The following is a 21,492-nucleotide window of genomic DNA, read 5'->3' as shown; positions in this document are numbered from 1 at the left end:
TATCGTATCACTTATCGTTACGAGTTTACAACTTACAACTTCATGTTCTTTACTCGGCAACTCTCTAATTAGAACTGTGTGTTGCTGCTAGTTTGTCGATTCTAGTTTATTCCAGCATACATGTTCGTCAGAATATGTTATACTCATAACTCTACGTATATTCAGCTTCCTTTGTTTTTAGTTTAACAACCGATAGCTCAGCAAAACTATTATACCTACTCTATGAAACATGTCTCGCTATTTTCATTATAACCATACATTTTATATATACAGACCTATTCTGTGCACTTGACAAATTTATAAAATATTTTTAATGTTTATCAAGTAGTTAATAATTTAGCTTCAATTTCACAATAAATGCTTTGATCTTGGGATAGACGTGAAGTTTCTGTGCGCAAATATCCCATGCATGTTTAAGAGTGACCGGTTATCAGCCTATCTATGCAAATCTGATGTATAGATGTATAGATGATAAGGTTATACCGCCTTTATCTGGTCGCCTCGTTAACGTCGCAAACCAAACAGGGAGTGTTGTGCGTAAATGAGGTTCATTGGTAACAATAACCTCCACACAAAAAAATGTTTGTCATATCCGAGGGCACTATATGTTTTTGGGGTCATTGAATCCGAATCCGAGGTCGATTTTTGTGTTTTGAGATAACACCAGAAAACCAATATGGAGGACAGCGATTTTTAAAATTCATCGGATTCGCTTGAAACTCGTTATTCGGAGGTTTTCATAACAATACCACAGTTCGACAAAATTAAAAAAAAATCATGAAAACTAGAGCTGATAGAGACAAACTAATTACAGATTTGAATAAGTTAAGTGGAGGGTATAAAAAAGCCATATCATGAAAACTAGAGCTGATAGAGATTTGAATTCAGCGCATCCAAATTAACTTGAATCAGTTGATAAATTCAAAAAAGTAAATTGAGTGTTGGCCTGTGTAATTAATTGCGTTTGTATTGCTCTTCATCACCACCTCTGACGTTGCAATTATATGTACTTTACAAAATAAATAACACTATTTAACTTGAAAAGGTTTCGCTTTCTTTAGAGCAAATATGTTCGCTTGAATAAAAATTTACATAATACGGTTGCACGAAATACCTAGATTTACAATTCGTTACGCAAATATTTGCGAAATATTTTAGATAAATTTTAAAACATTTAATAATGTGATACAAAAAATAAAATTGTGAAAAATATAAATAAAATTATATGGTTTTAAATTATTTTTTATAATTTCTAAAAAACCGAAAAATATTTGAATAATTGCCAAAAGTTGACATAAACTGTACACTGCAACCCGCGCGAAGTGTCTAACTCCTAGAGGCATTTAGCCTTTTTAGTGCCAAAATCTGCAGGACACCTGCCTTTTTAGTAGTATATTACGCACGAAAACCCGCATCGAATGCCTATCGGTTTCCTTAATTCTATTTCATTCTTGTCGCAATTTCTTTCAATGTATTTTAGATTTCTTACTTGTAGGTCTCCACAATGTTATAGGCTTACAAATCAAAATAAGAGTGGTCATTTTAACAAGGTTGTCAGGAGAAAATCGTTTGCTGTTATAAGTAACGATAACGTAAGTTCATTGAGTTCCCTTATAGTTTCGTCAATGTCTCCTTCTGTATTTATTTTGTATTCAATATTAATGTGGCTACTCACGTATTTTTTGTATTTTAGCCAGTTCGTTTTGTGCGATGTTAGGCCCACTTTCTTTTCAACAAATATGGGTTGTTCACATAACTTTATTAGTATAGGAAGATAGGTCAGTACATGTATCTACTGTTATGTGCGATTTATCTATATTTTTGATTACTGCAAAATCAATTAAATCTGGTATTTTTTTACGATCAGTAGGCCAATATGTCGGCTTACCCGGGGATATTATATCAAGGTTATTGCGCCTATTTATAATAGTATGATATAGCTGTCGTCCTTTCGGATTAATAAGTCGTGATCCCCAATACATATGTTTAGCATTGTAATCTCCATCTGCTAGAAATTTATGACCTAGCGTTTCAAAAAAGTCTTTAAATTCACTCTCTGTAATTTTAAAACGAGGTGGACAGTATATAGCCGTCAGGTTTAAGTCTCCGCAACGATTTTTTATAGATATTGTTGTTGTTTGTAACTGCGCTGTAGCATGAGATTCTAATGCGTGGTGGCTTAGTCGTTTTCTAACTAACACTGCTGTTCCACCATGTGCCTTTCCATCTGGGTGATTTGTAACATAGAGTCTATACTCCGGTTTAAAGCAATTGTTTTTATTCGTAAGATGGGTTTCTGACAACAGCATTACATCTACATTATTTTCATTCAGAAATCTAATAAGCTCCAATTTATGTTGGTTAACACCATTAGCATTCCATATACAAATGTTAAGTACGCTCATTTTTTACTTAAAAAAGTTTGCAAAATTTGGTTTTGGGCTTTAATTACCTCTTGAATCATATTTTGCATTGTTGACATAAATTGTGTCATACATTGGGTAAGGTTTAAAATCATTGTTTCAATGCTTCCACTTGGTTGGTTTTGGAGCAATTGCATTTGTGTTGTGTTGCCTTTTACCACGTTTGCATAGCTCCCTTGTGCAGCATTATTCTTAAGAATACATTGTTTTGAAATTTGGACAGGGTTTTCAATAATTTCGTTGGAAGGAATATTTATCATTTGATTACGGCGTGTTTGAATTCCAACAGTCAATTTAGTTTTTAAGTCTTTGTATACCGGGCAACCCCTATAGTTTGCAGTGTGATTTCCACCACAATTACTACATTTTTTATTTAAATCCTCTTTTTTAAGAGTACATTTTGATGTAGGATGCAGATCACCACACACCACACAGACACTGCGTAGGGTGCAATATGCTTTCGTGTGCCCATACTCTTGGCAGTTGGTGCATTGGACCGGACCATTTCTTTTATGTGGTTCCTCGACGGTGATTCTGCGATGGAGCAAATATTTTAACTTGTAAATTGGATGTGTTTCATTTTTCTTTAGTTGTTCAACCTTCTTCAAGAGCTTCTTTAACGTCGTTAGAGTCTACCGAAGACTCTATACCTTTTATGACTATCATTAGGCCTTTAGAGCTCTTCAATTGGTACGAGTAGTAATTCTTATTATTATTTGATAAGAATTTCACTACATCCATGAAACTTTTTTCAGTGTACGTTTGTATTTTCGTTTCATCTATGTTACCTTTTTTTAAAGGCACTATATGCAAATTGTTCGTGCCTATTAAATTGCTCAATTTGGAGACAATCGCATTTGAGCTACGCTCACGTAAATAGATTGGAGGAGGTTTGGCATTCACTGCTGCAGTAGTACTCTTCGCATCGTCGTTAGGTTCTTTGCTCAGTAAGGCAAATCTATTGCCAATTAAAATGTCTGGCTTTTTACCATTTGGCGTGCCTTCTTGAAATTTTTTGTTATTGACAGCTGATTTAATTGGACTAGATTTCCTTTTTGTGTTTATGTAGCGGTCAATACCTGTCTGAATAGATGGTCCTTTCTTGCATTGTACATTCTCACCTTCTTTTTTGTTTTCCTTCGTTAACCGGGTGCTTGTTGGTACCTGCATACAACGCATTTGTTGTTGCGCGATTGCTGTTTACTTCTGCTTCTGCCGATTGCGTCCTTTGCTTCGGATCCAATTCAGCTGATCGCTGCGATGACTCATCACCGCCGTTGCTTTTTTTGTTGGCTCCACAAAACTGAAGTAGGCATTTAAGGAATGCCTACGGCTTTGCTGGTGAGGCTGCGCAGCTCTCATTATTGTTTGTTTGATTTTATTGTTTTTATATTTTTGTTTTGTGCACTATTTGTTTATGTTTTTTATGGTAATTTTTGTGCACAGTATTTTGATTTTATTGTTTGTTGACAATTTAACCGATGATATTTATGTAGATGTTTGTTTACTTTTGTAAAAAGAAAATATAAAATCAGATTTCACGGAGCGAATTAAAAAACACGTCCGTACACCTTGAATGCTTCAACGCAAATTGATGAAGAAAAAGCAAGGAAGTAAAACTCTCACTGAATTCCACGACGAAATACATCAAGCCTTAACATTGATTCAACAAAAAATAGAAACAATGGAAGATAATATGCGAGCTGGAAGATTATCGGACGTGAGTGATGACGCCATCCGCACATTTATTATGGGACTCCGGAGCAACTACACCAGAGGTATACTTTATTCAAATAAACCAAAGAGCCTTGGTGAAGCATATGCGATTGATTGTACCATCTACCATGATAATCAGGATCTACACTTCGAGAGCACTGTTCCCCGTCGATATGATCAAGACATGAAGATCAGACCACCTCTTATCACCAAAGGAATAATCATCAACTGAGAGCAGCATATCGCGTCAATCCTCAACGACAACCAACGGATGAAGAGAGAAGGAAACATAATTCTGGTAGCTACATCCAGCGAAATGGCCAACAACAATCAAAACCTATACCAATGGAAGTGGACTTTTCACACCAATACGTGAAGCAAACGCATCAAAACTCACCAAGAAATCCGCCTCACCAACAAAATCCATTTAAAAGGGAGAGAAACATATCATCCCAAAACTTTAACCACAATAAAGTACAGCGTATCAACCAAACAAAACAAGCTGACATAGAATCTGTGTACATCTCTAACTACGATGAAAATTTTGAATCTGGCAGTACTTTTTTAGGCGAATAAACGGGTTGCAATGCCTCCAGACGAAATGCGGACTAACAGGCACACCCGTCACTTTACTAGTGGACACTGGATCCACAAATAACTACATTAGTAAGAACTGTAACATAGGTAAGTCAGTATCAATAAAACCATTTAGAACAAAAACTCTACATGGCTATTCGGTTATACATTCAAAAAAAGTGATCACAATGTACGGGCATCACTTAGTATTCTTTGAAATAAGCGAATTAAAAGAATTCGACATAACCTTAGGTGAACAAGGTCTCAGATTAATTAAGGGAGAGATTAACCTCTTTGATTATAGTTTAAAGTACCAGAAGAAAGAAGCAGGAAAAAAGGAACCTTTCATTAATTATACTGTAGATAATGCCAAGTATGAGCAGGAAATTAAGGAAATAATGAAAGCAAATGAAAATATTAGTGACACCCTACCCTTCACAACTATTATCCAAGCTACAATTAGGACGCAAACAGAAGATCCTATTTGGACAAAACAATACCCTTACCCCGTGGTAGACCATGACTTCGCAATAAAGAAATAGATAGGCTTTTAGAAAATGGAATAATTCAGCCGAGTAAAAGTCCGTACAATTCCCCTATTTGGACTGTTCCAAAGAAAGGATTAGACAGACCTAAACGGAGAATGGTGGTCGACTACCAAAAACTTAACGCCCATACTATAAACGACCGCTACCCTATACCTGATATTAATATGACAGTTCAAAATTTAGGTAAGGCTAAAGTCTTCTCGACCATCGATTTAGAATCAGGATTCCATCAAATTTTAATAAAGGAAAAATTATAAAAACAATGTGCAAGAAATATTGCTTAACTACTTTTGGCCTAACATCAGAGAAATGTGCAAGAAAGAAGCGATAGACTGTCAAATTTGTTTGACAAACATATACGAACGACAACCAAACAGACAACCTATTGGAAAAACACCAATACCAACAAAAACTGGAGAATATATACAGATGGACATATTTCACATGAATAGTTGTATGTATATAAGCTCTACCGACAAATATTCGAAGTATTGCTATCTCCGAAAAATTCATACTAAAGCAAACTGTCACGAACATATTGAAGAAATACTTACACAAGTGTATCCAAATGCAAAACATCTAATGACTGATAACGAAAATGTATTTATCAGCAACATGGCAAAGGCCGTTTATACTCGACTACATATACAACATACTGCCACACCATTAAATCACTCGACAACTAACGCTCAAGTAGAACGGTTGCACAGTACGTTGATTGAAATCAGTACGAGTTTAGCTAGTGAATATAGTACGACTCCAGGTGAAGAACTTTTTAACGCCATTCGACAATATAATTCTACAATTCACTCGTCTACTGGACTCAAACCTGAAGTAGTTTTCTTTAATCGCGAAAAGTATACCGTGATTAAAGAAATCCTTCAGAACAATCAGGAGAAGCTATTGCTATACCACAACAAAGGACGAAGAAATATCACTTATAAACCAGGAGATATCATATATTCCTAAACAGATCGTAGGAATAAAATTGCTAAACGATATAATCAGCACAAAGTTAAGGAAGATCGCGGGGACACGATCCTTACAACGAGAGGGAAAATTATTCATAAAGACAACATCCGCAAACAAGCCACACAATGCGATCCGAGACGGTATTAATTAATCTATTTTTATTATTTCTTATATCCCATTCTGATCTAATCACAGATCTTAAATTATGAAGTAGTATTATAGAAGTATGTTTTAACAGAGACCGATCCAGTCTACCTATTTGAAAATACGTCTTATCTGTACCACGTAGCAAACTTGTTAACTATCCTAGGTCCATACGAGAATATCATGAAATCCAAATACGTTACAGGAAAAAAAGAAGAAATAATTCTTATTAATAAAATAGAGCCACTTAAGACACAGCTTATACCTTCTAATCGTAGACTCAAACGCTCATTAAACTTTTTAGGTTCTATTCTCAAGTAGTCACCGGTACTCCTGACCATGGCGACCTTATAGAGATCAAGACAGGACTCAATCAGTTGATAGAAAACAATAATCAACAACGGAAGATTAACAGTCAATTTGAAAAAATACTAGAAACACTAGATCCAAAGTCAATTACTGAAGAATTAATTATTACAGAAGTTTACAAGGAATTAGAAACAATCACGAATACCATTAATTTTGCTAAAACAGGAAACTTTTATTCTGCTACTCTAAACCTCAAAGACATTTAAGAAATTGCCTCCATAGAAGATTTTAACATACCCATAATTAATATTTTAGAATATTCTGATATTCATGTATGCATGTACAAAGATGCTATAATTACAATATACAAATATCCCGTGATAAATAACCGCTGTAAATTATATAACTTAATACCTTTAGCATACAAACACGGTAAAATCCGATTGGACTCTCAAGTTGCAAAATGTAAAGCAAATTTCAAAAGAACTTCCAAATGTAAAAATTGTCTGGGATTAAATATTTGTAAACAGGAATCTCCCGACAACTGTACCATCCCATTGCTTGAAAATAACAAGGCAAAATGTAATGTTATTCAAGAAAATAATAGACCACTTATTGTGTTAGATCACGGAAATATAATTATTGATGGAGAACATCTGTGGAACGGACAACGTGAATTGACTTGAAATGAGGACATTTCATCTTAATACAGGGGAGAGTTAAGGAACGTTTCATTTCTCAAATAAAACCAAAACATCTCTTGTTTATGTCGAACCACGCATGAACAAATAGTGATAAGTAATTCCAATATATGGTGTGAAATAGATATGGTATCACACATAACAAGTGTTATCTCCTACACGCTATTCTCTCGGGACTGTTTGTAACGACAAACAATCGACTGTAGATAGTGTGTCTATCTTCAAATAACATAGCAGACAGCAAATAGAAACTAGTACCATAAAGTAGTATAAATAGCACTAAATTATCAAAATGTACTTTAGTCTTAGTTGTGTATTAATAAAGGAACTTGACCTGACGGTGCAAAGTAGATACAAAAGTGACTCAATTGTTATTAACTCGTTCGTTATATGGTGGATGCGATAAAACCTCCATCCGCTTCGTTCCTTTTCAACAGAATATCGCAGGCGTTGATTCGGTTCAGAAGATTTTTTTGCGTTAAATCATGCTGCACCCAAACTTCAAGCTATTTTGTGTATCCAGCCTTATGCAGATGGTTTAAAATGGTTTGGTGACTAACTCCCATCTCCTGAGCGATGGCACATGCCGGTCTAAGTCGATGTTTTCCATGATTTGATCGATATTCGTCGTCACAGGTCTTCCGCCGGCTGGCTTATTCATGATGTCGTTTTCACCCGCTTTGAATCGTCGAAACCATTCCTCCGCAGTTCGAAGTGATAGAGTACCATCCCCCAAAACACCATTTATCTCACCGAACGTTTATCTAGCGGATTTGCCTTTACACGTCTATAACTGTTGAACGCAATATCCAAACTAATTGCATAACGTCGTGTTGTAGGTTATATCAAGACCTTTCAAAGATGTATAGTATTGCCACATAGGCGAAATTCAAAAGACAAAAAGGCGGAAGAGAGATATTTGCCAACCTAATATTTCTTAATTCAAAACATTTGTTTACAAACATTTTGCAATTAATAAATTATACTTGAAGTATTATCTAATGTCTATACACAGAATGCAATGGGTTTTAATCAGAATGTTAATTAATAGGAATTACATTTGAACATTGCGTTCACTAATATTCTACCAGATTATATATATATATATATATATATATTTGGCGTAGAAACCGCTTTAAGCGATTATAGCCGAATTCACCAGAGCGCGCCATTCGTTCCACTTTTTTGCTTTTTGTCGCCAACTGGAAACACCAAGTGAAGCCAGGTCACTTTGCACTTGGTCTTTCCACCGGAGTGGAGGTCGTCCTCTTCCGCGGCTTCCTGCAGCGGGTACTGCATCGAACACTTTCAGAGCTGGAGTGTTTCCATCCATTCGTACAACATTATGTTACCGTGGCTTTCAGATTATGTTACCGTGGCTTTCAAACTATACGGACGTGTTCTTGATGCGCTCCGTGAAAACTTTCGGAATAACAAAAAACAATATAAACAAATAACTAAAAAAGTGCATTAAAGCAAGTGTTAGGCAATAACGGCGAACGGGATAACCAAAACATAAAAAATCATAATAATAAAACAGTGTACAATCAAGTTAAACAAAAAAATAATAACAATTATAAGTGAGACGTAAACAATTTCTCAAAAATATGAGCGCAGCGCAGCCTGACCAACAAAGCCGTAGGCATTCTCTGAATGCCTAATTTAGTTTTGTCGAGCCTGCAAAACCTACCAACAAAAAAGGCAACGGTGAGAAGGATGACCCATCACAACGACCAACTGAGCCTAAGCAGAGCTTACAAACAGCAAAGTCAGCAGAGAACGGCAGTCAACAAGGGCCAGCAATAAACAAAAATACACCAACAAATTCGCAGGTACCAGCAAATGAGCAGACAGCGAAGAAAAACATAGCGCAAGGTGAGAATGTACCAATAAAAAAAGGTTTATCTGTGCAGATTGGTATTGACCGCTACATCAATGTAAAAAGAATGTTAAGTCCTTCAAAGTTAGCGGTCAATCCTAAAAAATTTGAAGGCGACAAGCCAATCAAAAACAAACCTGAGGTATTAAATGGCAACAGATTTGCCTTATTAAGCAAAGGTTCGGACGACGATTCGAAGGGTACCACCACAGTCGCGAATGCTAAACCACCGCCAATATATTTGCGGGAGCGTAGCTCAAATGCACTTGTTGCTAAATTGAGTGAAATTGTAGGTACTAATAATTTTCATATAGTGCCTTTGAAAAAAGGTCACACACTTTGGTACTTTGTTTCTGTTGAAGATATTTACAACAGTTTTAATTTCAAAACCACATTCCTCAAGAGCTTCTTTGACTTCGCTAGAATCTACGGAAGACTCTTTACCTTTAATTACAATGATTAGGCCTTTAGAACTCTTCAGTTGATAAGAATAATTGTTCTTATTTTTGTTTGACAAATATTTAACTATGTCCATGAAACTTTTCTCAGTGTACGACTGTATTTTATTTTCATCTATATTGCCTTTTTTCAAAGGCACTATATGAAAATTATTAGTACCTACAATTTCACTCAATTTAGCAACAAGTGCATAACCCATGTTTAGAATTGAACTGATGCCGAATTCTAACCAGCTTAGAAAAAACGAAGTGCATCCAATATACAATTTAAAATATTTGCTGCACCGTAGAGTAACCGTTGAAGAACCACACAAAAGAAATGGTCCGGTACAATGCACCAATTGCCAAGAATATGGGCATACCAAATCCTATTGCACTCTACGCAGTGTTTGTGTGGTATGTGGAGATTTACATTCCACCTCCAATTGCACCATTAAGAAAGAGAATTTAAATAAAAAATGCAGCAATTGTGGAGGAAATCACACTGCCAACTACAGGGGTTGTCCTATTTATAAATACTTAAAATTGAAGCAGTCACAGGGAATTCAAGCACGTCGTAACCAAATGTTACATACATTATTACATATTCCAAAACCTAGTAATATTAAAAATAATACTGTACAAGGGAGCTATGTCAATGCTCACGTCTAATTAACCCTAAAGGAAGACAGCTGTACAACACAATTATGAATAAGCACAATAATCTTGATATAAATACAGGAAGGGATATTGACGAAAGCATAAGAAAACTCAATGATATAATAACTAACGCAGCTGTCTTAGCAACACCAAACAGAAACTATAAGCCACTTGGTCTCCGAAAAATCACTAAGAGAGAAATAGAAAAGCTTGTAAATGAAAAAAGGCGTGCTAGACGAGAATGGCAGATAAATCGCTGCCCTTCCACTCAGCTTCAATTGAAATCTGCCGTACGAAAATTAAAGAAAGCGCTTAAACGCGAGGAAGAATTCAACAATGAAATGTATATAAAGAAGATATGTCCAAACTGAAGCAAAATTCCCTGTGGAAAGCCCAAAAGTCCATGAAGCCTCCAGTCGACTCCAACATGCCTATACGAGACTTGGGTGGAAATTGGGCTCGAAGTGACGAGGAAAAGGCTAATTGTTTTGCAAATCACCTGGAAAAGGTATTTCAACCTAATTGCCCATAGAACAACTTTAAGTTGTCAAACTTACCTAACACAGCAAATGAGTCGCTCGAGTTTTTTAAGACTTCACCTTTTGAAATTAATTGCATCATAAAAGAACTAAATCAAAAAAAGTCGCCAGGACATGATAATATCACCCCAAAAATGCTAATAGAGTTACCAAATATTGCTGTAGAGGTGCTCTCTTTGCTCTTTAATGCGATTTTTAGTTTTGGATACTATCCAATTTCATGGAAAAAGTCCCAGATCATCATGATAGATAAACCTGGGAAAGACCTGACACAGCCGTCTTCATACAGACCAATCAGTTTTCTACCCTGTATTTCTAAAATATTTGAAAAGGTGTTACTATCAAAGATGTCTCCTTTCCTCCACGAAAATAATGTAATACCAGCGCATCAATTCGGGTTTCATGCAAAACATAGCACGATAGAGCAAGTAAATAGAATAACTAACGAAATAAGAAAAGCATTTGAGCACAGAGAGTACTGTTCAGCTATATTTCTAGATGTTGCTCAGGCATTTGATAAGGTGTGGCATGAAGGGCTTTTATATAAGATTAAAAACATTCTACCTTTAGAATTGTATAAAATATTGGAGTCTTATTTAAGAAATAGACAATTTACGGTTAAAGTGGGAGACTTCATATCTGATGAACGACAAATAAGCGCTGGTGTACCACAAGGCAGTGTTTTAGGGCCAACTCTGTACATCATATATACTGCTGATCTTCCAACAGCTAATAATGTTTTGGCATCAACTTTCGCGGATGACACAGCTTTAGTGAGCCGTAACAAATGCCACATTATAGCATCAAGAATATTAGCTGAGCACTTAAGATCTGTCGAAGAATGGCTAGCCAACTGGCGTATAAATGTGAATGAACAAAAGTGTAAGCACTTTACATTTTCTCTAAGACCAAAAATGTGTCCGGCAGTAAAAATGAACAATATTTTGGTGCCCCAAGCGAATGAAGTTACCTATCTTCGTATTCACCTAGATAGAAGGCTTACGTGGAGAAAACATATATCTAGTAAAATAACTAGCATGAAGATAAGAGCTGCAAATTTAAATTGGCTTCTAAACAAAAAATCAAAACTTAGCCTAGACAACAAAGTTCTGTTATATAACGCGATCATAAAACTGTTTTGGATGTACGGCATTCAACTGTGGGGTAAGACCTGTGCAACCAATATCGATATAATTCAGAGATTTCAATCAAAAATGCTTAGAACAATCACGTGCTCACCATGGTACATACGCAATGATAAAATCCATAAAGATCTTGGTATCCCTATGGTAAAGAAAGAAGTAGAGGACAGCAGATTGAAATATATATCTAAACTCCGTGATCACCCAAACCCATTGGCTAATGCTTTAGTACAATCCTGTTATCAATCACATCTAAAAAAGAAGAGATATGCCTGCATACTAAAGAGCAACGTTTCACCAAAACAACTCAATCACTTGGTTGAGCTTGTCTAGTTTTAATTAGTTTTAAGATTTGATAACTTATTGTTAGGCTTTAAAGAGCAGATTCAGTAAATAAATGTATATTGAAATAAAAAAAAAATCGTACAACATGACCAAGCCAGCGTAGCCGCTGTCTTTTTATTCGCTGAACTATGTCAATGTCGTCGTATAAATCGTACAGCTCATCGTTCCATCGTCTGCGGTATTCGAAGTTGCCAATGTTCAGAGGACCATAAATCTTACGCAAAACCTTTCTCTCGAAAACCCCAAGAGTCGTCTCATCGAATGTTGTCATCGTCCACGCTTCGGCGCCATACATCAGGACGGGAATAATGAGCGACTTGTAGAGTTTGGTTTTGATTGGTCGAGAGAGGACTTTACTTTGCAATTGCCTACACAGTCCAAAGTAACACCTGTTGGCAAGAGTGATTCTGCGTTGGATTTCAAGGCTGACATTGTTGGTGTTGTTAACGCTGGTTCCCAAGTAGACAAATCTATCTACTACTTCAATGGTATGACTGTCAACAGTGACGTGGGAGCCAAAACGCGAGTACGCTGACTGTTTGTTTGATGACAGGAGATATTTCGTCTTGTCCTCATTCGCCACCAGACCCATACGCTTCGCTCCTTTATCTAGTATGGAAAAAGCAGAACAAACAGCGCGGTTGATGCTTCCTCTTGTAGAAGATTGTATCTTCTCTATTTAGCTCTGCAGCTCGTATTTTTTTTGCCAGTAATAGATTGAAGAAGTCGCACGATAGTGAGTCAATCTGTCTGAAACCTCGTTTGGTATCGAACCGCTCGGAGAGGTCCTTACCGATCCTGAGGGAGCTTTTGGTGTTGCTCAACGTCAGTTTACATAGCCTTATTAGTATTGCAGGGGTACCAAAATCAGACATCGCGGCATAAAGGCAGCTCATTTTCGTGCTATCGAAGGCAGCTTTAAAATCGACGAAAAGATGGTGAGTATCGATTCTTCTCTCTCGGTTCTTTTCCAAGATTTGGCGCATGGTGAATATCTGGTCCATCGTCGATTTTCTAGGTCTAAAGGCACACTGATAAGGTCCAATCAATTCGTTGACGTTGGGCTTTGGTCTTTCACACAATACGCTCGACAGGACCGTGTATGCAATGTTGAGGAGGCTTATCCCACGGTAATTGGCACAGATTGTGGGGTCTCCCTTTTTAAGGATTGGGTAGAGCACACTGAGATTCCAATCGTCGGGCATGCTTTCTTCCGACCATATTCTGCAAAGAAACTGATGCATGCACCTTATCAGTTCTTCGCCGCCGTATTTGAATAGCTCGGCCGGTGGTCCATCGGCCCCCGCCGCTTTGTTGTTCTTCAAGCGGGTAATTGCGATTCGAATTTCTTCATGGTCGGGTAATGGAATATCTATTCCATAGTTATCTATTGGGGAATCGGGCTCGCCATCTTCTGGTGTTGTACTTCCACTGCCATTTAGCAGGTCGGAGAAGTGTTCCCTCCATAATCCCAGTATGCTCTGGACATCCGTTACCAGATTACCTCCTCGGTCCCTACATGATAATGCTCCGGTCTTGAAACCTTCTGTAAATCGCCTCAACTTTTCATAAAATTTTCGATCATTATCTATGTCGGCCAGCTTTTCAAACTTTTCATACTCACGCATTTCGGCCTCTTTCTTTTTATGTCTGCAAATGCGTCTCGCTTCCTTCTTCAGCTCTCGATATCTATCCCACCCCGAACGTGTTGTGGTCTTTCGCAACGTTGCGAGGTAGGCAGTCTGATTTCTCTCTACTGCGGAGCAACCACGCTCATCGTACCAACTGGTTTTTTGGCGTTGCTGGAGATCAAATGTTTCGGCTGCAGCGGTATGCAATGAATTTGAGATGCCGTTCCACAACTCACTAATATCGAGATACTGATGAGTGATCTCAGAGAGCAGGAGTGCAAGTCGAGTAGAAAATCGTTCGGCTGTCGGTTGCGATTGCAGCTTTTCGATGTCGAACCTTCCTTGTGTTTGTTGACGGCGTTCTTTGCTGCAAAGAGGCGAGTACATATCTTTGCTGCTACTAGATAATGGTCCGAGTCAATATTTGGTCCTCGGAGCGTACGCACGTCTAAAACACAGGAGACATGTCTTCCGTCTATCACAACGTGATCGATTTGATTGCGCGTGTTTGGATAAGGGACAGCCATCGCCAAGCACAATTTAGACATCGTGGCGGGGGCAGCGCTCAAAGGTACGTTCTAGGCGCTCATAGAAAGCATCATTGGACACATCGTCCTTCTCTTCGGTTGGGGCGTGGGCGCAAATCAGCGATATGGTGAAGAACCTCGCTTTGATGCGGATTGTGGAAAGACATTCATCCACCGGGGTGAATGCCAGGACTCGGCGACGGAGTCTCTCTCCCACCACAAATCCAACACCCACCTTCCCACCGTCCGTCCTTGTCCCGTCCATCGCACTTCTTGGATGGCGGTGATGACAGCCTTGTTACATGAGGACATCAACCAGCTGGGCAGAGGAACCTTCCCAATTAAGGGTCTGGACATTCCAGGTGCATGCCCTGAAATCATGGTCCTTAAAACGTTTGCAGAGGTCTTCATTAAAAGTGGGGTTTCTCTTCCGAGGCTCTGATTGTTTTTTCATTGGGGAGGTTTTTTTATGTGGTGGGTCCCAAACCCTACGCACAACCGCAGAAGCGGGCTTCGCCTTCTCACGTTAGCTCGCCTCCCTACGGATGTCTGTTAGCTACCCAGGGGATACTTGGTCTAAAACCGGAAGTCGTGAGCTGCTTGAGTCATATATAAAAGAATCGTTCCTGGCCAAGAATCGTTATGACCCCATCCCCCCAGATTACACACAATAAAACATTTCCTTAGTTTTAAGTATTAATAATGAGGATATGTAATAAACTTACCTTTACATTAATTATTTTGTTCCTTATTAGTGACTGCAAAAAAACGCAAACTAAACGCACAAGACGAGATTGCATATATTTGTCCTTAACGGTTTCACATGTAGAAATGCAGTTGCTGATATATAAATGTATAAACTCTGTAGGTAAATTCACTGATGTAGTGAGCCTGAAAAATAAATATTTTATACCACCATGAACTATGTAGAAAAATGCATTTCTTTATATATATTTATAATACATACTGCACAAACAGATGATGACATTATTGAACTGATTATGCAGAAACTTTAAGGATAGTTTTATTTACATGAATTTTTTTTGTAAAGTTGAACATACGCAGAAGTTCTTAAATACAAAAAAAAAACAAAGTTCAGGGGGCTTACTCTGTAAGGCCTTACGAATAAAAATGTGAGTGAATTGCGTTGCGAAGGGAAATCGGTTCTCTCTAAAACTTCCGCATTGTGAAAAGGTTGTACTTTTTTCGTAAACATATTTTGTGTTGTGTTGATATTACTGGCGGAAATGAGTGGGAATTGAAACAATATCAACAAGACAAAATTCAAAAATTGTACAAAATAAACAAACATACACATTCAATTGTGTGCTGTTTTAAATCAATTGTGCAAATTTAATCGTACAAAACGTTTTATTGTATAAATATGGATTCGGTTGCGTTATGGTAGGAACATACCACAAACGAAAAAATAGAGCGCAAAATTATAAGTGACAGCTCTAATATTATGAGCCTTAGCGATAAAAGGTGAGTTTGAATATTATATTAAAATTCTTTCTTTAAACATTTTTCTGATTTACGCTTACCAAAAACTAATTTGACAAGGTCACCATACAGGACTAGCGCAAGAAACAGTTCCGAGTGCATGTTTGAAGTTTTAAACGTAATTGAGAAGGTGCTCTGGCATATTGTCTTTTCTATGTCTTCGGAAAAAGAGAATGAAGAGAAACGAGCTTTTTATGCAAAGTGTGGAATTCCAGGAGTAATTGGAGTGGTGGATTTTACTCACATCCAAATGATACGGCCAACAATTAATGAACATTTATATATCAATAGGAAATTAAAGCACAGCATAAATGCAATGATGGTAAGAAAATTGCATATTAAAGTACTTTTCTTAGATATATATATTTATATTTTGTATATATACATTTTCGCAACCTATATATGAGGTATTCTCTGGAAAAAAAGCCACTTGAAAAAAAAGTTCTTTATTTTCCTTGGAACATTTTAAGATATTTTCGAAAAAAATCGAAGGGGGCATAAAGGGTAAATAATTCAAAAAAAAAAACTTTCATTTTTTGCTATGAAATATTAATTTTAAAAATTTTTACGATACATAGTTTTAAAGTTTCAGAAATTCTGTACAAAAAAGTTGGTGTTTTAAAATCTGTTCATTAGTTTTAAAGTTATGGCGGTTCGAAAATATTTTACAAAAAACTTTGGCCCCTTGCAGTATGGAAACCCCGCGTTACACAGACCTAACACCGTATGTTTTATTTTAGGTTTTACATATACTATAAAATATATCATTGCCAAAGAAAGTAAAGAACTTTTTTTTAAAGTAGCTTTTTTTCCAGAGAATGCCTCATATGTGATCATAAAATCAGTTAACGGTCGTTTCGCAGGAGAAAAATATTCCATAACTCGAACTTCTATAACTCGAAGTTCTCCATAACTCGAAATCTTAAATTTTTTTTTTCTTATAGTCGACTCTGGACATCCGCTAGAGCATTGGCTTTTAACTCCTTATAAAAGTGCTGTTGAAAACTCTGCGGAAAGTTACTTTAATACGAAATTTTCAAAAGGTAGATCAATTATTGAACGTGTATTTGGGGTATTAAAAGCGCGGTTTCCATCCCTTTTAACTGCTCGAGAAATGCATTACGCCCCTGAAAAAGTGGTTAAAATTGTAAACGTATGCTGGCTCTTCATAATATTTGCACTATTTTTAAAGTAGATTGTCCTGCTAATATACGAGTGGTGATGGTGATGGCTACACCCTTGCAAATAAGCAACATTAAAACACCATCGTATCGTGTGCAACACTGTGTTCAAAAATGAAAAACAATGTCATTAAAATTAAAAAAAAAAAATCTGGTTAAAAAGGGAAAAAAGAGAAGGGGATAATAAAAAATGGAACGAAAATGAAAATAAAAGTGAACTAGATTAAATTAAAAAGTCAGCTGATTTTTTCCAAAAACTTTTGAAAAAAAAATTCCCCGTTTAAGAACGTCGCTTAAATAAGTCCTTTCCCGCTTAAATGCCTGTAATATTTAAGCCACAAATACGAAATTGTTTGCAATTTTCCTCTTTTAAGTGCCTTTTCATATTTGTGACATTTTATGCGCTGAGTAATTTTTGAAATGTTTTTTTTTTCATATTTATTGTTATTAATAAGTATTTTTGTTATTAATTCGGGATTCATTTAAGTGCCTTTCCCGCCTTGTCTCAAAAGTCTTGCCTGTTAAGCGGGGATTACTGTAATTGGTAACCATTCTCTCAGCAATCATAATGAGCACTAAGTTTCCGCATAAAGCCATTCACAAAGGTACATGGTGAACCCCCGGAAACATTTATGCAGCTCACGACTTCCGGTTTTAGACCAAGTATCCTCTGGGTAGCCAACAAACATCCGTTGGAGGCGAGCTAAAGTGAGGAGGCGAACCCGTTTCTGCGGATGTGCGTAGGGTTTGGGACCCACCACATAAAAACAAATCACAAATGAACAGGAAGCAATAGCCTCGGATAAGGAACTCCAATTTTGATGAGGACCACAGCAAACGTATTAAGGACTATGATTTAAGGGCATGCATCTGGAATGTCCGGACCCTTAATTGGGAAGGTGCCTCTGCCCAGCTGGTTGATGTCCTCGTAAGAGTAAAGGCTGACATCACCGCAATCCAAGAAATGCGATGGTCGGGTCAAGGACTGAGACGAGTCGATCATTGTGACATTTACTAATTTGACAAGGTCACCATACAGGACTAGCGCAAGAAACAGTTCCGAGTGCATGTTTGAAGTTTTAAACGTAATTGAGAAGGTGCTCTGACATATTGTCTTTTCTATGTCTTCGGAAGAAGAGAATGAAGAGAAACGAGCTTTTTATGCAAAGTGTGGAATTGTGACATTTACTACAGCGGCCATATAAAGGATAGGTGTGAGATTCGTGGTGGGAGAGAAACACAATCCACATGATAGACGGAAGACTTGTCTCAAGTGTTCTCGTGCGTTCCGATGACCAAATATCAACTAGGTACACTACCTGTTAGCATCGAAGTTACGCTCCTGCCTCTGTGTAGCAAAGCGCGTCAAACACAAAGAATGTTCGACATCGAGAAACTGCAATCACAACCGACAGCCGAACGATTTTCTACTCGACTTTCACTCCTGCTCTCTGAGAGCACTCATCAACAAATCGGTATAAGGGAACGGCATTTCAAGGTCTTTATGTAAAGCTGCAATCGAAATTATTGGCTATCGGAAAATTCAAAAAACAGCCCATTATGATTGTCGTCTCGCAGTGGAGAGAATCAGACCGACTAGCTTGCAAAGTTACGAGCTACCACAACACGAGGTCCCACAGTCCGCTCTAAACACCTAAATAAATCAAGGATAAGCCTTCCCAATATAGCATATAAAGTTCTTTGGAAAGTACTTTGTGAAAGGTACCAAGGAAAATAATCACAACCGACAGCCGAACGATTTTCTACTCGACTTTCACTCCTGCTCTCTGAGAGCACTCATCAACAAATCGGTATAAGGGAACGGCATTTCAAGGTCTTTATGTAAAGCTGCAATCGAAATTATTGGCTATCGGAAAATTCAAAAAACAGCCCATTATGATTGTCGTCTCGCAGTGGAGAGAATCAGACCGACTAGCTTGCAAAGTTACGAGCTACCACAACACGAGGTCCCACAGTCCGCTCTAAATACCTAAATAAATCAAGGATAAGCCTCCCCAATATAGCATATAAAGTTCTTTGGAAAGTACTTTGTGAAAGGTACCAAACAAAATAAAAATGTACTTGGAAGTTGTATATTTTGCACAAAGTATTATCAAGATATATAAATTTTTACTAAAGTTATCGCTTCCACGAACAGACGGATATCTAGATTTCAATTCGTCACGTCTACATTTTGGTATATATAACCCAATATCTATCTCGCTTAGTTTTACAAATACATTGATCCTGATTGATTCTGATATCATTGATTTTGGCAACAATACGATCTCAATATGGCATTACGTTGGCTCTCGCATCTACTGGAATTGCAGAAACGCTACTTGAAGTTGGAAGAACGGCACATTCGACACTGTAGCTTCAGTTAAACATGCAAATCTATGAAACACCTATGATATGAGCGTAATTTTCTAGAAGCACTTGACAGATCAATGAAAGATCTGTGGAATAATAATCGTCGCTTTGGTGGCGTAATGATACTGTTATTGTCAAAAACATTCTGTTATTTCGAAATCAACAGCGGCGGATGAATTGAACGCATGTCTCAAGTCATCGCACTTGTGGCGGCACGCGAAAACCATATCATTGTCCATGAATATGCGTGTGTTCCCACAACAGGATAGCACCGCAGAAGATCTGCAAAGAATTGGACAAATTCCGGTTAATATTTCTAATGGTTTGATATCAATCCGAACATTAGCCAAATTTATCGTAACTACGATTGGTTGAGTGCACGCAGATTTTTAACTGCCAAAAAATACCGATGTCGATGACTTAATCTATACGACTTAAAGTCAACTTCCGGGAGATTTGTGTTCATACACATCGATCGATCATGTTGAAAATGAAGACGAAGCTGTGAATTTTCCAGTGAAATTTCTAAATTCTTTGTCAATATTATGCTTTGTCATTTATTATTCTTCGCAATCTTCAAGCAGCTATCGAATAATGTAATAGTTGCAAGAATTTTGAAAGAGACTTACAGGGGGGCAGAATATTTGATTCCACGAATTTCTTTGAGTTCCAACGATTTGCCATTTCAGTTCAAACGTATTCAGTTTCCAATGAGACTTGCATTTGGGATGACAATCAACAGGTCTCAAAGACAGTCGCTGGAGGTGTGTGGCGTAAATCTGGAAATGCCATGTTTTCACACGGCCAGCTATACGTGGAGTGTTCACGAATTGAAAAATCATTTCTCTCTACATTTACGCACCGGAACAGAAGACAAAAAATGTTGTTTATTAAGCGGCGTTACATTGAAAAAAAATTAGAAAAATCGCAAATAAATGTTTTTCAACACTATACAAATTCAACTTTGTTTTCAAAACAAATAATTGCAACGACTTCGGAGTCAGCTAGTTCAATATAATATTTATTCTTTTTTTTTAATTTTTTAAATATTTTTTATACTCTCGCATCAAAAGTTGCTAAGAGAGTATTATAGTTTTGTTCACATAACGGTTGTTTGTAATTCATAAAACTAAACAAGTTAGATATAGGGTTATATCTACCAAAATGATCAGGGTGACGAGACGAGTCAAAATCGGAATGTCTGTCTGTCCGTCCGTCCGTCCGTCCGTGCAACGGATAACTTGAGTAACAATTGAGATATCTTAATGAAACTAGGAACACATGTTCCTTGGGATCATGAGAGGATTGCTTTCAAAAATGGGCAAAATCGGACCACTGCAACGCCCACAAAATGGCGAAAACCGAAAACACATAAGTGCCATAACTAAGCCATAAATAAAGCTATGGAAATAAAATTTCGTATGAAGGATCGCACTATGAAGGGGCATATTTGAATGTAATTTTTTTGGGGAAGTAGGCGTGGCCCCGCCCTCAAATCGGTTATTTGTATATATCTCGCAAACTAATAAAGCTATATAAACCAAACTTTCTGCAGTTGTTTATTTTAGCCACTTCTTAATACAGTCCGAAAATTAAAGAAATCGGATAATAACCACCCCCACCTCCCATACAAAGGTTGGGTTGAAAATTACTAAAAGTGAGTTAACTCACTAACGAAAAACGTCAAAAACACTAAATTTCACAGAAGAAATACCAGAAAGAAGCTGCACTCAGATTTTTTTACAAAATAGAAAATTGGCGGGGCGTCGCCTACTTATGGGTCAAAAACCATATCTCAGGAACTACTCGACAGATTTCAATGCAAAATGGATGAAATCGGTTCACAATCACGACAATTTTCCATATAACTCAATTTTGAAGTCCAT

The 21,492-nt window shown here is 37.2% G+C and overlaps 1 protein-coding gene across 7 annotated transcripts in view; it reads right to left on the bottom strand.

Moving 5' to 3' along the window:
- Positions 1 to 21,492, bottom strand: part of LOC105219887 (CCR4-NOT transcription complex subunit 11-like) — a 128,631-nt gene that overhangs the window by 29,412 nt on the left and 77,727 nt on the right. For all 7 annotated transcript variants that reach the window (XM_054234386.1, XM_054234385.1, XM_054234388.1 and 4 more), the window contains exon 4: positions 15,275 to 15,440. In XM_054234386.1, coding sequence (XP_054090361.1) covers positions 15,275 to 15,440 — 166 coding nt within the window. The remainder of the gene's footprint in view (positions 1 to 15,274; positions 15,441 to 21,492) is intronic.

This window comes from Zeugodacus cucurbitae, chromosome 6 (assembly GCF_028554725.1).
Source record: "Zeugodacus cucurbitae isolate PBARC_wt_2022May chromosome 6, idZeuCucr1.2, whole genome shotgun sequence".
In the NCBI taxonomy this organism is placed as follows: Eukaryota; Metazoa; Arthropoda; class Insecta; order Diptera; family Tephritidae; genus Zeugodacus; species Zeugodacus cucurbitae.
Note: the sequence above shows the minus strand (reverse complement) of the source record. Positions and strands in the feature narration are given on the sequence as shown.